The sequence below is a fragment of the Colossoma macropomum genome, unplaced genomic scaffold (genome assembly GCF_904425465.1).
Source record: "Colossoma macropomum unplaced genomic scaffold, Colossoma_macropomum, whole genome shotgun sequence".
Classification (NCBI taxonomy): Eukaryota; Metazoa; Chordata; class Actinopteri; order Characiformes; family Serrasalmidae; genus Colossoma; species Colossoma macropomum.
Genome location: NW_023494804.1, coordinates 33,280,938 through 33,297,396, shown reverse-complemented (window position 1 = coordinate 33,297,396; position 16,459 = coordinate 33,280,938). Strand labels below are relative to the sequence as shown.

The 16,459-nt window shown below is 39.6% G+C and overlaps 1 protein-coding gene across 1 annotated transcript in view; it reads right to left on the bottom strand.

The window, feature by feature from the left end:
• ilk (integrin-linked kinase) overlaps positions 1-13,742 on the bottom strand; it is a 30,197-nt gene extending 16,455 nt beyond the window's left edge. The window contains exons 1-2 of the mRNA XM_036594618.1: positions 13,590-13,742; positions 10,534-10,791 (exon numbers count right to left, since the gene is read on the bottom strand). Coding sequence (XP_036450511.1) covers positions 10,534-10,622 — 89 coding nt within the window. The 5' untranslated portion in view covers positions 10,623-10,791; positions 13,590-13,742. The remainder of the gene's footprint in view (positions 1-10,533; positions 10,792-13,589) is intronic.
• Positions 13,743-16,459: the final 2,717 nt, after the last annotated feature.

The following is a 16,459-nucleotide window of genomic DNA, read 5'->3' as shown; positions in this document are numbered from 1 at the left end:
TGTTATACGAATAAGGGCAAAAGATAAAAAGAATAGAAAGAAAGAGGAATAAAAAAAGAGCTTTTTTTCAGCTTTTATCTCACTTCCTCTTAATATGAAGCTTCAGAATCCAGTAGTTATCAAGCGGTTCTCAGAAGCGCTGCAATATGGAAAAGACTGACAGTATCGAGGAGAGCGAGGGCTGGACTGGGGAAATGAGAGCAGGAGCGACAGGAAATAATACTCCCTCCTTCCCTCCGTCTCTCTCTCTCTCTCTCTCCTTTCCTCCCTCCCTTACACAGACACAGACCCAGACCCCTGCCCACTCCCCTTGCCTTATTAGTGTGTGTGGGCGTTGTGGTCTGCTCGCAGAAAGAGAGTTTCTCTTGTCCTTGTAAGGATGTGGGGAGTCCGAAGGCCTACATCATTAACACCCATACCAACAGTGTACGAGCACTCACACTGACACAATCCACAAATATTAGTTTCAGAAACACGTCAGGGAACCACGACGCAGGAGTACACAAAGCCACTGGAGTCATCACAAATACTCCAGTACTGAATTTCCTGATTAAAAAAAGGAAATTAAAACTTAAGTTAACGTGTATTTAAAATCCTCCATTTGTCACATGCAATTGGATTTAGTGCAGTGCAGTATGTGAAACGTGGCATAAACAAAATGTGGCACCAAAGGTTCTTTATACGGATATATAAACAAAATAATAAATACTGTGACACACTGAGCATCGTGAAAATTTCCTGAAGAAGTGTGATGTTGTATTTTTGCCATATTGCCCATCCCTACAGCTGATCTTTCTTACAGTAAGACACAAAGGCTAACAGACAGGGCTGGGATGATACGCAATTAAAAAACCTGATAAATGTTGATTAGTTTAATTATTTTAAATTACATACACTTTACATTATACAACAGTTAGTTCCAGCCACGCAAGCTGATTGGTTGAGAAGTGTTCTAACGGTGCTGTTATTTCGCCATAACATCACGGCTTTATCACAAACACTATCACTCTGCTGAGAAACGGTTGCTAAGCAACGAGTTTGACAACTGTAGGAGACGCTCAAACCATTTGAACGTTTTTACTTCTTACTTTGCCACAAACAGAAACACTTAAGATCACGTTTGACCGACAGCCGATTTGGTCAGACTCTGAAGATGAGACGACACTAAATTCCCAAACTGTCAGTTGGTCTGTGTGGAGCTGGAGGACGAACTGCCGGCTGTGCAGCGAGTGAGCGGAGCTCGTTACTCTGACGTAGCAACAAGCTGCTCGTTAAGGAACTATAATTTGGTGAAGGAACTGCTAACGTTAAAACATATCAATGGCCCAGTTTATTTACTTATTACTTTATTTATTTAACCGTTGTATAAAAGCAATAGAACACTCGAGGAGTGTGTTATCGCCAATAACATCACGGCTGTGATGATCTACAGCGACCAAATCACAGCCGTGATGTTATTTCATGATAACACGCTCCCTCGAGTGTTCTATTGCCTAAATAACATTCTGTATATCTAGGATACTTCCCAGTTGCGTTTTGAAAACATATACATCATAACTCGTGCCGTATTTCAGAGAACTATTGGTCGCTTGTGGTCTGTTCACTCCTTTTAATGCTCAAAGCTCCAAGCTGAGCCTCAAACTCACAGCCGCACAGCATTATTACTAGGGATGCACTGATATTGATACTGGTAGCAGGTATCTGTTCAATATCATGCTCTCACTCACACAGACAGTGCATTCTTTGTAGGGTTTCTGCTGTGAGTTGGACTGTTTTTTCTGTTTAGCAGAATGGGCTGTTACCCAGTGTCTGTGTCTTTGTGCCACAAAGGATAAAAGGAAAATGATAACTTTGTCCCAGTTAATATTCGATGGATTCATTATTACCAGGGATGCACTGTGCACTAATATTGATACTGGTATCGGGTATCTGTCCGATACCATGCTCATTTACTCATACTCATAAAAAAACGCACTGATAGCTGATGCCATGTGACGTCTGTAGTCTGTATATGCTGACTTTACTTGTAAGGTAAACACTAGGGTGGGTCTTACGGCAAATATTTTCTATGTAACAGACAAAGTAGAACCTGCTGGGCCACATGAAAAGCTACAATAATAATAAGAATAACAAAAACCTAAACCTGCAATGATTTTTATAGCGTTTTACAAACATGTAGTCGGTCAGTGTTACTACTGACACATAATACAACTCCAGCAGCACTGCTGTGTCTGATCCACTCGGACCAGCGCAACACACACTAACACACCACCACCACGTCAGTGTTACTGCAGTGCTGAGAATGATCCACCACCCAAATAGTACCTGCTCTGTGAGGGTCCATGGGGGTCCTGACCACTGAAGAACAGGGTAAAAGGGGGCTAACAAAGTATGCAGAGAAACAGATGGACTACAGTCTGTAACTGTAGAACTACAAAGTGCACCTATATAGCAAGTGGAGCTGATAAAATGGATGATGAGCGTAGAAACAAGGAGGTGGTCATATTGTACGGCTGATCGGTGTATATGCCACATTCTAAAATTTAGAATGCAGAGTTAAGATAAATTACAAATTAATTTCAATTTTCTATTTTTAATATTCTGAGAAAAAAAAAAATCTTAATCTGGTTTTGGTCTTAATCCAGTGTTGCCTAATCCTGGTCGACTCCGTCTCGCTTTTAATGGTCTGAACTAAAACGCTACTTAAAAGAGGCTGAAAAGCCAGAAGGCACCACAGCAGTGTCACCAACTATAACTTCCCCAAACGCACCAGTTCCTAGCATAACAGTAACAGTAAGACTGTTAGTTGTTGGTAGCTGGAGCAACTGCTGTTTCAATACAGCTGAAATTGAACTTTATTACTGTGAAACTGTATAATAACCAATAGAAAATAAATAAATATAATAAATTGCTGAATGAGTGGGGCTGATGAGGAACTCTGTCTACCAGGAAGCATACAACAGGAAAGTGAAAGTAAAAGATAAAAGCTACTGAGCGTCCAGTGCTAAACTAAACACAGAAGCGTACACAGTAATTTCAAGCATCCTTGTGCTTTAGAGCTAATATGAAAGAGGATGTGAGAGGAGACCGCACTATTCTTAGTAACTGCCAATACCGCAAACAGTGCCTCTATTTAAGGTGGAGCCGTTCCGTTATTTACAGTACATGTCAACATGCTAGTCTCCAGTGTTGTCCAGGAGAGAGAGAGACCTTTTCCAGTGTGCCATTACAGGCCAAATGCATTTAGAACCTATATAAACATCAGGGGATAATATATGGACCAATTACAGGTTTACACCAATTACTGGAATGCTTACTTCACTGCTTTTTAATTAATAACCTCATTTCAAAAGTGAGAATTTTCTCCTTAATAATTATGATAACCATTGTATTATCTTAGTTTAATGTTGTTTTAATGTATTTTGGTCTTTTTCCTCATAACAAGCATAAAAAATCTCGAACAGTATGCCGATGTCTCGGTAGCTACCTGAAGTGCCAGAATGTTGCTGCTGCTCCACTTAAGGTAGAACAAGAAAATTCGAACGAGAAGCTTGAGAATAGCTAACTTCAGTTTCAAATCACCTAAGAATTGGGGGTGGGTGATAATAAATAATTGCCCCCCTCTTTGAAAGCATATGATGCCCTAAATGTAACTAAAGCCCAGCAGTGAGGAGCTGAACTTTACCCTCCTCTGCTGTCACTGCAGACTGGCAGCGTCGCCCACAGAGCAGCTCTAGTAGCTGTTAATGAAGTAATGTTCTTTTCATTTGAGGGTCCCATTTCAGAGGGAAGATTTCAACCACTCGCCCTTATATCTCAGTTTTTGGGGCAAGAAGACACCCAAAAACAAGGGGTAGGGGTAAAAATAAGAAATGGGATTGGGCCTAGGTGTGGCCCAAACAGCATTTTACAGGCTCTGAATACTTAGTATTAGTATACTATAGTATTTGAGTGAGTACTCAAATACTTATTCTGAAAAAAAAACATTATCATCATATTTACACTTCATAATTAACCTTAACTGTAAGTATGTTTTGTCAGGCTGAAGCCAATGTTGCTGTAGAGGCTGCAAATGTAGCTCCCTGGTACAATAACAGGCTTTATGTTTCAGAGACACCAAGGGTGTAACAAATCAGAATGACTGATGATCTCCACTATGGTTATAGTTTTAATTGGTTGTTTTATTTGTTTTATTGAGTATTTGCCTAGTTTGCCAGTTGTTTTTTTTTTCATAGAAAGCAGCAGTGAGGATGATACGCAGGCTGAGTTCAGCTCAGCCATAACAGAGCTAAAGGAATGGAGTGGAAAACTGGAGCATTTTTGAGCTACAAGAACACCTGAATGACAGGAGGACCATCCTAGAGGCAGACGTAGATATGCCAGTGCTCCCCTACTCATCTGCTTCCAGAGCTCACCACAACAAACAGATTCAAAGGCTTTGAGTTCCTCTGTTTTAGTGTTGCTGTCACCAGAGGCTAATGGTACTCGGATAAGTATCACTATACTTACATATTTGAGATGATTCTTTTCGTACCTTCATACCAACTTCTTTTTGTATATTTTGCACCAAGCATTTTTTTTTAAATCATCTGATAATTTAAAGCAGGGTTCCTGTGGGCCATAAAGCACTAATTGGTGGTCCTCAGGCCAATACTAAGGGGTCCTGTGGTCCATAGTGAGCTTTGATGGCAATTTTTCATATCAGTAAAAAAAACTAACTGACTTAACTAACTGCAAAAATGGTACGGCAAAGCAGATTCGTCAGTTTTTTGACCCTTGCCACTAGAAACGCTCTCCCCCCTGACATTCCACTTAATTTGCCACCATTCAGCCTGATTAATGGCATAAAATAAGCTTACATTAGCCTAATCTGTTGGTCTTTTATGTTCATTGATAGGCATCCAGCATTGTGGGGGTTGGCAGGCAAAAACAGCTGTGCTGAAAACTTCCCAAAAACTATAATTTTAAGCAAAAACGCTGAGTTGTTTCCCTGTGGGCCTTAATGCTTTCTAGTAGTACAACCCCAATTCCAAACAAGTTGGGACGCTATGTAAAATGTAAATAAATGTAAATAAAAACAGAATGCAATGATTTGCAAATCTCATAGACCCATATTTTATTCACAATAGACCACAGAACGCGTATCAGATGCTGAAAGTGAGACATTTTACCATTTCATGAAAAATATTAACTCATTTAGAACTGCAGCAACGCATCTCGAAAAAGTTGGGACGGGGCGACAAAAAGCTGGAAAAGTAAGCGGTACTAATAAAAAACAGCTGGAGAAGCAATTTGCAACTAACTCACATGACTGAGTATAAAAAAAGCATTTTAGAGAGGCAGAGTCTCTCAGAAGCAAAGATGGGCAGGCATTCACCAATCTGCAAAAACTGCATCCAACAAATTGTGGAACAATTTCAGAAAAATGTTCTTCAACATAAAATTATGAAGACTTTGGATATCCCACCATCTACAGTACATAATATAATCAAAAGATTCAGAGAATCTGGAGAAATCCCTGTACAATGGGGACAAGGTTGACGGTTAATATTGGATGCCCGTGATCTTCGGGCCCTCAGGCAACACTGCATTAAAAACAGGCATGATTCTGTACTGGAAACCACTGCATGGGCTCAGGAACAACAAGAAAAAAAAGAAGAGGAGATGCTACACAATGGTAGACATGGCCTTGTCCCAACCTTTTTGAGATGCGTTGCCGCCATCAAGTTCTAAATAAGTTAATGTTTTTCATGAAATGGTAAAATGTCTCACTTTCAGCATCTGATCTGTTTTCTATGTTCTATAGTAAATAAAATATGGGTCTATGAGATTTGCATATCATTGCATTCTGTTTTTATTTACATTTATTTACATTTTACACAGCGTCCCAACTTTTTTGGAATTGGGGTTGTAAATTGGTGCACCTCGAGGTGTAAAACGTTGAGAACCCCTGATTTTAAGTGTTCCTACACATGCTGCCTCAGGCTTCTTTGCTCCTTTAGCTTCAGTGGCTGCAAAAAAAAGTGGTGCACTCTGAGGCAAGACAACGTGGATGCCTCAATTAAACCAACTATGTACATTTTTTTTTAACCTTTTCCACACAGTAACTATCACTTTAAATCTTTTTTAAAATCCATTACTAATGCAAAAGCCAAAGCTTGAAGAATCGAATAGCAAAGTAACAAAGAAATACTTGAGTATTCAAATTATTCGGACCATCTCTACGGAGGACCGAATCCTAACTATCGCTTGAGAAGCCTTTGTGTACCGTATTCTTACAGATAAGACCAGCCTCTAGATAAGATATGTTCAGTCAAGTCTGCTTCCCCTACTGAAATCACATAGCTGCTATAGTCATAAATGAGGCAACTGTGTGTTTGCCATTTCCTGTTCCCTCCCACAACAGCTCAGGGTCATGACATCTAGATGCCTGCTAAAGCCCAACAAGCTATAGAAGGAGAACTGCACATCATACGCTCCTCATGGCTGTGCTCTGCGAAGAGGTCCAAAACTGTATAATTAGAGGTGTCAGTGAACAGCAATGAAAACCAAAACCCTTGGCTGCGCCGTTCGATTTTGGGAGAAGGAAAACACTGGAGAAGGGCAAGAGAGGAAGAAAGGGCGAAGAAAGAGAGAGGGAGAGGGGGAGAGAGTAGGAGAGATGTCAGAAAGGACTGGTAGGGCTCAAGTCAGCATGCTCTGGTTAGTGAGCTCATAGTATGGAAACTATTTGTCCCTGCACAGTCCGTCTACTCCTCCCACTCCCTGCTCTGACTCAGTACAGAGCGAGAAGCTACGCGTAAGGCGACACATCCCTTACGTTAGTCACACTGTAAAACACATACGGCTGGATTCCTAGCAACAGAGCAAGCCTGGTGTGCATCCGAGCTGTCTATCAGTGGGGATTCTCCCATTTCAGAATCTTTTTTGGTCTGCCTCTAGCAGCAGCCCGGTTGCTGGCTGTTTCAGTGACTTGAACTGTTTGAAGCGTGCAGGAAATGCCAAGATGAAATCTACGTCGGACGTGACGGTTCTCCAAACTCCTCACGTGACTGCACCCCTACCCTTAGGAGTCGTTAGCGCTGCTTGCTGCGAGCATGCTGGTGCCTGTGATCCGCTGATCAGACAGCGAATGCGCTCCGGCATGTTAACACTCCCCACTGGGAGTGTTAACTACACACTTCTTTCCTGCAGTAAAGAGCCTAATTAAAAGCAGAGGAATGAGTTCAGATCAGAATCAAAACAATCGAGTGTAGCTCAGATTCAAATTTTTCGGCTTAGACTTACCCATACAAAACTTCGGTAAAGGGTCAGAAAACGTAAACAAAACTGAGTATAAATGTGAACTGAACTGAACCCTCAAGTGTAAAAATCGGCTTATGAGACACTAAAATGATTTGACTACCTGTTTGAAAGCAGACACAGTCATTCTGCTGCACCAGTTGTCTGGAACACATTACCAGAATGCAGAAAAGACAGGAGGCCAAGGCTGCTGTGAGCAAGAGTTTGGCAGGGGGGGAGGTATTTCAAGAGAGAGAGTCATGGATCAACACTGCGTATTCTCTGTACCATATAGGGATATATTTCCAATTCTCTTCTCCAACACGTGCAGAGCCTTTTCCACTATGTCACCTTCTTGGAGCAGCTTTAACTGTACCTTGGCTACCAGTAATGACCTCTCATCGGTCAATAACTTGACTGTCACTGTCAAGTAACTTATCTGAAGAATCTAGGTGGGTTCTTTTATGTGCTTACAGGGAATTTCACCAAGAATGAGTGCAAATTAGGCTAATTCTTTTGACTGATAATCAACTATTATTAGTTAGTAATTCATTGTTAATATCACAGACACAATCCATGAAAACAACAGCACTGCATTTTACATAAGGTTTTAGATTTTATTGAATGAAAAAACTCACAGCTGAACATAACCTATGACAGGAAGGGGGTATTTATTTACATTTGGTACATATTTTGGCCCAAGTTAATAAACATATATAGCCTGACTGGCGCTATCTTGAAATTCATATGCGCAGTATAAACAACAGTCCAACATAAAGCCAGCTGCTCACTGCTTTTAAAGCTCCCATCAACTCATTTTCCTAATTTTCTTGTAACAATCATCTATAGATTTGTGGTGTTTTTACTATGAACTGGCAGAGAAAGAATTATGCAAGCGCTGAGAGATTCGTGAAATTACATTATCTGCTGTTTTCTTCTGTATGATTTGAGTTAGGTGAGAAAAAATTTGGCGACGATGACGTCAAATCTTCCAAAAGCACCAGTCAGAATTAACAATATGTAAACATCAGCTACTCACGTTCCTCTCCCTCACATAAAATCACTCCAAGTCCAAGACAAAACTCCACAACTCCAACATTATCTGCAAACTGTAATCTCTAGAATGGCCACTGGACAGCTCGCTCTCCATTTTGCACTTTTTATTCAGTATTCAGAGAGGTTTCAATTGGAGCACAGCTGTCTATTTTTCTCAGGAAGAGGTTCAAACATGTAGGGCTAAATCACACCGATTGGCAGCGTCGCTCAGCACTACTACTGGAGCCGGGCTCTTTATGGTTCCTGGGAGATGCCACTGTCAATCATTTTGTGTTCTGACACGCCCACACAGTTAAGATCAGGCAGCAGCTCGGAAGTATTGAAGCATTTATCTACTGTTGTACAACTGTTAGTTCCGGCCACGCAAGCTGATTGGTTGAGAGGCGTTATTTCGCCATAACATCACGGGTTTTTCACAAACACTGTATCACTCCGCCAAGAAGCCGTTGCTAAGCAACAATTTTGACAGTTGTAGGAGACGCTCAAGCCATTTGAACGTTTTTACTTCTTACTTTGCACAAAAACAGAAAATGGACACTTTTAAGATTGCATTTGACCGACAGCTGATTTGGTCAGACTCTGAAGATGAGACGACACTAAATTCCCAAACTGTCATCACCACTGAGCAGCTTTTCAGTCCCTGGCAGCAGCTTTTCAGCTGTGACAGAAGAACAGCTAAACAACCTGGAATCAGCCAGAAATGAACCCAACACCATTCACCAAACTAAATGGGCTGTAAGATGCTTTACAGACTGGCTGGAACAAAAAAACATTAATACTGATCTGGCAAAAACTGACAAAACTGAGCTAAACTTGATATTGCGGCAGTTTTATGGCTTAGTCTGAACTTCAAAAGGTGAGGCTTACAGCAGACTGTGCAGCGAGTGAGCAGAGTTCGTTACTCTGACGTAGCAACAAGCTGCTTGTTAAGGAACTATAATTTGGTGGAAGGAACTGCATTAAAACATATTAAACACCATGTTCACAGCCCAGTTTATTTATTTATTACTTTATCTATTTAACTGTTGTATAAAAGCAAGTAATTTAGTAATAGTAATTTATTTTTTATATATGTTTCTTGAACATAACACTGAGAAGCACTTTTTCCAAATCTTTACTATAAAAACTAAAACATCTGAAACGATACTGACAGGGGTTTTAAGCTTGTCTACTTCAGCTAATGTTTAACTAACAAATACCTTTGTAGGCTATAGATTAAGGCTACACTCAACAGCAGCATGATGTTCATGCAATAAGCAATACGATGTTCAATAAAAGATTTAGTTGTAGTTGTAGTGAATATCCCAGCTGTAATAGTGCTGCAAACTACATTAAAGATGGTTTAACCTCTGCTATATCCCTTTATCAACTGATCTGGCACCACCGGTCAAAATGAAGTGGGAGGCAGTTCCATTGACTCATGCGCACCATTCAAAAAACGTTGAATGAAAAATCTGCCTATTCAACTGTTTAATGGAAATTAAATTAACTTTTCAACCCGATAACATTGAACAAATATTGATGTTTTTGTTGGTTAGCAGCTAATCGGTTAAACAGTAACATCTCTAGTGCAAAGGTGAAATTGAGTGCGAGGGACTGGCAAATGTACAATACTCTTTGATCCAGCCACCAGAAGTTCCTCTATAACATCTGGACACAAAACATTCTCCCTCCAGGAGAGACTGAAGAGGAATGTGATTGACTACTGAAAACAGAACTAATGCTGAGTTTGTGTCACACAAAAATAACTACTAAAATTCACATTAAACTAAAACTAACCCACCTCGGAGGCAAGTGACATTGTACCAGATACCATCACATACCAAAGTGAGGCTATACTGACTTAATCTGTTGAGTCAAAACAGGCTCAAACCTCAAACTCCCAAAATCTGATAAAGGCAAACAAAAAAAAAGCCCTAGCCAAACCGTCCACCTCTAACAAAGATAACAGTGTGAAAAATAAGCCATAGAACTAGACATGACAAAAAACTCTGTAGAGAGTTCAAGCTCAGAGCAGAAATGCTGTTAGATGAATGTAGAGATTATGCAGGCTATAATAAGTCACTAATGACTAATGATAATACTTTCAGTGACTTATCATAGAAATGGCAATGAATTGTCAGCAAAACTTCTGTTTCAGCTCATTTTTGAAGTGTTTACGTTACTAAATTTAAGCATATTTGCGAGTCCACTCACCCCTGGTTAAGGTCATTCTCCGTGTTGTCCAGCCAAAGGCGGACAGCTACTGCGTTGCCCTCTCTGCACTGGGTGAAGATGTCATCCATTGCAGCGCCCCCTCACTCCTCGTACTGGCGGAATCCTTCGTCCCCTACCAGGAGCGCCCTGGGAGAGGGGTGTGATGCAGCGGTACCTGGATGCCACAGGTGGAGAGCAGTGGAACATTCAGTCACAGGACAGGTGGGCTTGGTGGGGCCTGTGAGCTGAGGGTGGGATCTACAGTAACAGAACACACAGTAAACTTTTTTTTTTATAAAAAAAAAAAAATTATATTTATATACAGAAAGTCACAGTTATTAGCTTCACAATTTGTATCATAAGAAAAGGAAGCAGTATCAGTTGAATGTCCTACAAATCAAGAAGAATCCCACAGATTTTTCAACATTTATGCATAATCTGATCATTAGGATGTAAACAGTCTTTTCAGAGAGGTTTGATGTAAAATGCTCTGTTCTAGACAATCAGTCATCAGAATTGTTGACAGTTGTAATCATAGGAACCAGACTTCTAATGCATTTAAGGCCTCTAAAAGCTACCTTACGTGAAATGCATACAAATACGCTGCCTGATACCAATGATTTTAGTATTTGATAGTAGTTTTGAGATAAGATGTTGGACTATGTATATATTTTTACGCATATTCATGGTGGAAGGGCATTAAAGGGCATCATGCAGGGCATTAAAAGGCAAAATAGTTCCTAAAGAAAACATATTTTTCAGATTTGCCACTATTTTACCACTATCAACATTACATCACAGCTGTCGGAACAAAAATCTCAATTTTTGACATTTTTTAAACATAATTTGAAAATGACTGTAGTCCTTTATATTGTGTGTAAATTTCTTGATGAACAGATCAAAAGAAATGACCCAAAATTACATGGAAAAAGTCTGGTTCCATTGACTTACATTAAAAGTAAAGTAGGTTTTTTGCTTTTCCTGTAAAGTTATCATTTTGGAGATTTTGTTCCGACCAACAACATACAACACATTTGACTTCATTGGTTATTCTGGATAGTAAACAAAATTGTAATCCCCGGTTGCCATGACCACCACTGTAAAGAAACCTAATTCAGTTTCTCCCTAATGAACCATTTCACATCAAACCACTCAGAAGGACTGTTCACCTCTCAACTTCCCCTTTAAACACATAAGACAAAAATAAAGCCTGTTAAACGCCCAAACTGCTCATTTGGAGTTCTAAACGACAATCCAGAGAGGAAAAGGGTCATTTGTCTGACAAAGTCGACAACCGAGACTATGTTTCAGAAGCTTCCTCTCTAATGAACCCCCAATCCCACAGTAATTACCACAGGCCTCTCCTTGCCACACATATTCATTCCTTAAAAAGTCCACAACTCTGCTTTGCCTTGGCAACCTCACATTAACACACACACACACACACACACACACACACATACTTGTCCTGGCATCACTCTGACCTGTGTGCCAAGGATTGTGCAAAGACCTGGCAGTTCTCGTAATAATACATCAACTTAAATGTACTTTCATATTTATACACAGCGTTGGGATGTAACAAAATACAGGCAGTGTGAATTTCTGTATTCTGAATATGAATTAAGGATACAGTCCAAGTTACACTTTGTAAAGGTATCATTCAGAATACAGTTGCTTTTTACATTTCTCAGTGTTACTGAGGTCTACTAAAGCCAGAGTGGACTGATAAATCAGTGTGATCAGTTATTAATCTCAGTGTTACTGAGCTCTGCTAAAGCCTGAGTAGACTGATAAATCAATGTGATGATCAGTTATTAATCTCAGTGTTACTGAGCTCTGCTAAAGTCTGAGTAGACTGATAAATCAATGTGATGATCAGTTATTAATCTCAGTGTTACTGAGCTCTGCTAAAGCCTGAGTAGACTGATAAATCAATGTGATCAATTATTAATCTCAGTGTTACTGAGCTCTGCTAAAGCCTGAGTAGACTGATAAATCAATGAGACAATCAGTTAATTAATTTCAATGTTACTGAGGTCTGCTAAAGCCTGAATAGACCAAAAAGTAATTAATCTATGTTATTTAACTTTTTAATTGAATGATTCAATAATAATAACAACCTTCTTAAAAATAACCAATACTAATAACTAATAATATTTAACAATAACTAATAATCTCAGTAGTGGACATGTTCGGAAGTGATAGGTTTGGTATTGGTGTCGTACTGGACGTCTGCTCGGGTTATTGTGGAAGCAGCAGCGAGAGAGAAAAAAAGTTGATTTTAAATGATAAATAATTAATCATGAAACATATTAACATATTAAATTAGACAAAAAAAAACTGCCAACTAGCAACAGCAAGGAACTGTGTGAATTTTTCCCCTTTGCCTTATTGAGATGTACCGTAAATGTATTCTAAATGTATTCTGAATATGGAATACATGACTACATATATTTAGGATACTGTACTCAGTATTCAGCCACCACCAGCTACTTTTTTCAAACTATTTTGCCCAACTCTGTTCATAAAGCTACACGGTTGTCCAAGAACACAATCTAACAGCTCCAAACTGCAGGGAAAACACTAAATATTCAAATGAGGTCGTATAAAAAGAGAGTGATAGTTCAGACACAGTTTTCTGAACTGTTATAAGAGCATCTGTCTGACTTTGACCACACTGTCCAGACAGTCAGGTATGTGTTCACTCCGCACTGGTGACGTTTTCACCAGCCAGATAGCAGCTAAGGTTAGTGGTCAAAAGGAGAGACACACAGCTAACATGGCTCCTTTACTCAAATCTAAAATTTCACCTATTGGAAAAGGTACTGCAGCCAGCCGTGGCGTAGTTAACTCACAGTCTTCAATAAAACATACTTTTTTGGTGTACAAACAACGGCGCTTTAGCGTTTTTCACTGAGCTAACCTGTTAGCATACAACGCTAGCCTGTTAGCTCTCGAGCTAGCGCCGTGGATACGCAGCTGTAGCCGAGTAAGTTAGCTTAGCACACGGAAACAAAGCTGCGAACGGCGAATAAAATAGTAAGTACGGTTATTACCTGGTGAAGTGGCGACTCTGGCTGGAGTGAAGAAACGGGGATGGTAAGGGCAGTCTGTCGGACACTAATGTCCACACCCTAGTCGGAGGAGGTTGTGGGTCCACCTCTCTGTGCAGGGAGAGAGGAGCTCCCTTCTGAAATCAAAGCTCCGTCGCCCTCTGTTGGGAACCAGCTTAAAACTCTGCCCTCTGGTCATGTATTTTACACTCTGCCCTGGAGAAATTAGTATTTAGGACTTAAAGGGCGTTTCCACCGAATACAAAATTCTGCATTATTAAATTATTAAGATGTAAACAATGTCAGCAAACAGTGGTTTGGTGTGAAATGCTCTGTACTGAGAGAAATGTACTGAGTCTGTTCACAGTGGTAGTGATAGGAACCAGGTGCAAAATTCCTAAGTCTGCCTAAGTCTTATCTGCTTTGTTGTCTTGGTTAGCTTCATTTAAGACTGAATTTTGGACAGAAGCCATTACAGAACAACAGTTCTTAAGTCTATCATGCTATCTCATTTCCAAGTAAGAAAACGGTATTACAGAAACATCCTAAGTTGCCAGTAAATTGTAAATTGTAAATGGTTTAAATGAGCATAAAGTTTATTATGTAATTTTACAAGTGCTCAATATGAACCTCCTTCAGCTGTACAGACATCAACGCCAAAGTCAAATTCATCCCATAGTCAATTGAGCATGTCGGGTGTCTCTGTAGTCACGGCTCTTTCAGTGCGATTTAGGAGATCATCCAGTGTTGTGGAACCAACGACGAACGCTCTGAGCTGTTGGAGGTTCACTGCCCACGGAAATCACGCTGCACAGATATGACTGACTCACTCTTATTGAAGTGGAGAACGCAGAACGCTTCCTGCTCAGGGGTCGCATCTCCTCACAGAGTGAAGGGAGCCTTCTTCCACTGACAGTCAGAAACTCTATGACCCCCCTCTTTCAATTGGATTGTGATTGGTTCCTAGGCACCTCAAGGTTGTAAAAATATGGCACTTTGAAATCGGATGAATTCTTTTTGAATCACCCTGCATATACGACCACAGCCTTTTATAGAAGAACCATTTATAAGGGTTTATTGTGCTGAAATGTCTATTTTATTTATGTTACTGTATTTGTAATCCTGCGGAAATAAATGCTAGGCTTCTCTGTAATGACAATTCACATGGATGTAGTCCCAATTTATACACTTTATAAATGGCTACTCTACACACCTCTGATTGTTGTAGTAGTGATTCACCCTCCCTGTCAGCAGCCATGAAACTGAATAGCTGTGGTTTCTCTTAACCACACAGTAACCTGCCTGTGCAACTGTAATCCCATTCTCCTCACTGTGGTTAGAGATTGTGACATAATGAATAAATAAAAAAAATAGCATGGCCTTCATGAACTGAATGCATAGTGTTAGATGAGAGTTAAGCTAAAGGTAAAGAACTTAAAGAACACTTAAAGAACGCTTCACATTTTTAAAGGGTTTTTTGCATCATGAAAGTGTTCTTCAGACGTTCAAGAGTGCACAGATTTGAAGGAAAAGGCTAAAGCAACAAGGCCTCGACTCAGTTTGTGTTACTTAAAAACATAAGAATGCAATATAATAAAAAGGGTAATAACAATGTCTGACAAGTTGTCCTGGACTAATTATTATCCTACACACTTAAAAAAGATGGTTCTTCAAGGGTTCTTTAGTGAAGAAAATGGGTCTACAAAGAACCACAAACACACAAAGAACGCTTGGCATTGTAAAAGGGTTCCTTAGATGGAGAGGAAAATGTGCTGTAGATGGTTCTATATAGAACTTTTTGAGGATTCTATATAGCACCAAAAAAAGGTTCTGCTATTGTTACAGTACAAGCTTGTTACAATAGCAGAACCCTTTTCAAAAAGGTTCCATATAGAACCATATGCTCTTAGCAAAAAGGGATCCAAAGGGTTCTTTGGCTTGTAACAGTAGTGGAACCCTTTTTGGTGCTATATAGAAATATTTTCAAAAAGGTTCTACATAGAACCATACATTCTTAGCAAAAAGGGATCCATAGGGTTCTTTGGCTTGTAACAGTAGTGGAACCCTTTTTGGTGCTGTATAGAAACCTTTTCAAAAAGGTTCTATAAAGAACCATACATTCTTAGCAAAAAGGGATTCATAGGGTTCTTTGGCTTGTAACAGTAGAACCCTTTTTGGTGCTATATAGAAATATTTTCAAAAAGGTTCTACATAGAATCATACATTCTTAGCAACAAGGGATCCATAGGGTTCTTTGGCTTGTAACAGTAGTGGAACCCTTTTTGGTGCTGTATAGAAACCTTTTCAAAAAGGTTCTATAAAGAACCATACATTCTTAGCAAAAAGGGATTCATAGGGTTCTTTGGCTTGTAACAGTAGAACCCTTTTTGGTGCTATATAGAAATATTTTCAAAAAGGTTCTACATAGAATCATACATTCTTAGCAACAAGGGATCCATAGGGTTCTTTGGCTTGTAACAATAGTGAAACATTGTTGGTGCTATATAGAAACCTTTTCAAAAAGGGTTCTACATAGAACCATTCTCCATCAATCTGAAGAACTCTTTCATGATGCAAAGAACCCTTTAATCATGCAAGGGGTTCTTTGTATTAATAGTATTAATAGTTCTTCAAGGGTTCTTTACTTAAGAACACTTGAAGAACCATCTTTTTTAAGAATGTATACAACACATTCTCTATCCATCTGAAGAACACTTTCAAAACCCTTTGCAAAAAAACCCTTTAAAAATGCGAAGCGTTCTTTGAGTGTTCATGGTTCTACATAGAGCCATTTTCTTTACCTTTAGCTTAACTCTCATCACTCTGCATTCAGTTCATGAAGGCCTTGCTAATTAGCTGATGAGCTGAATCAG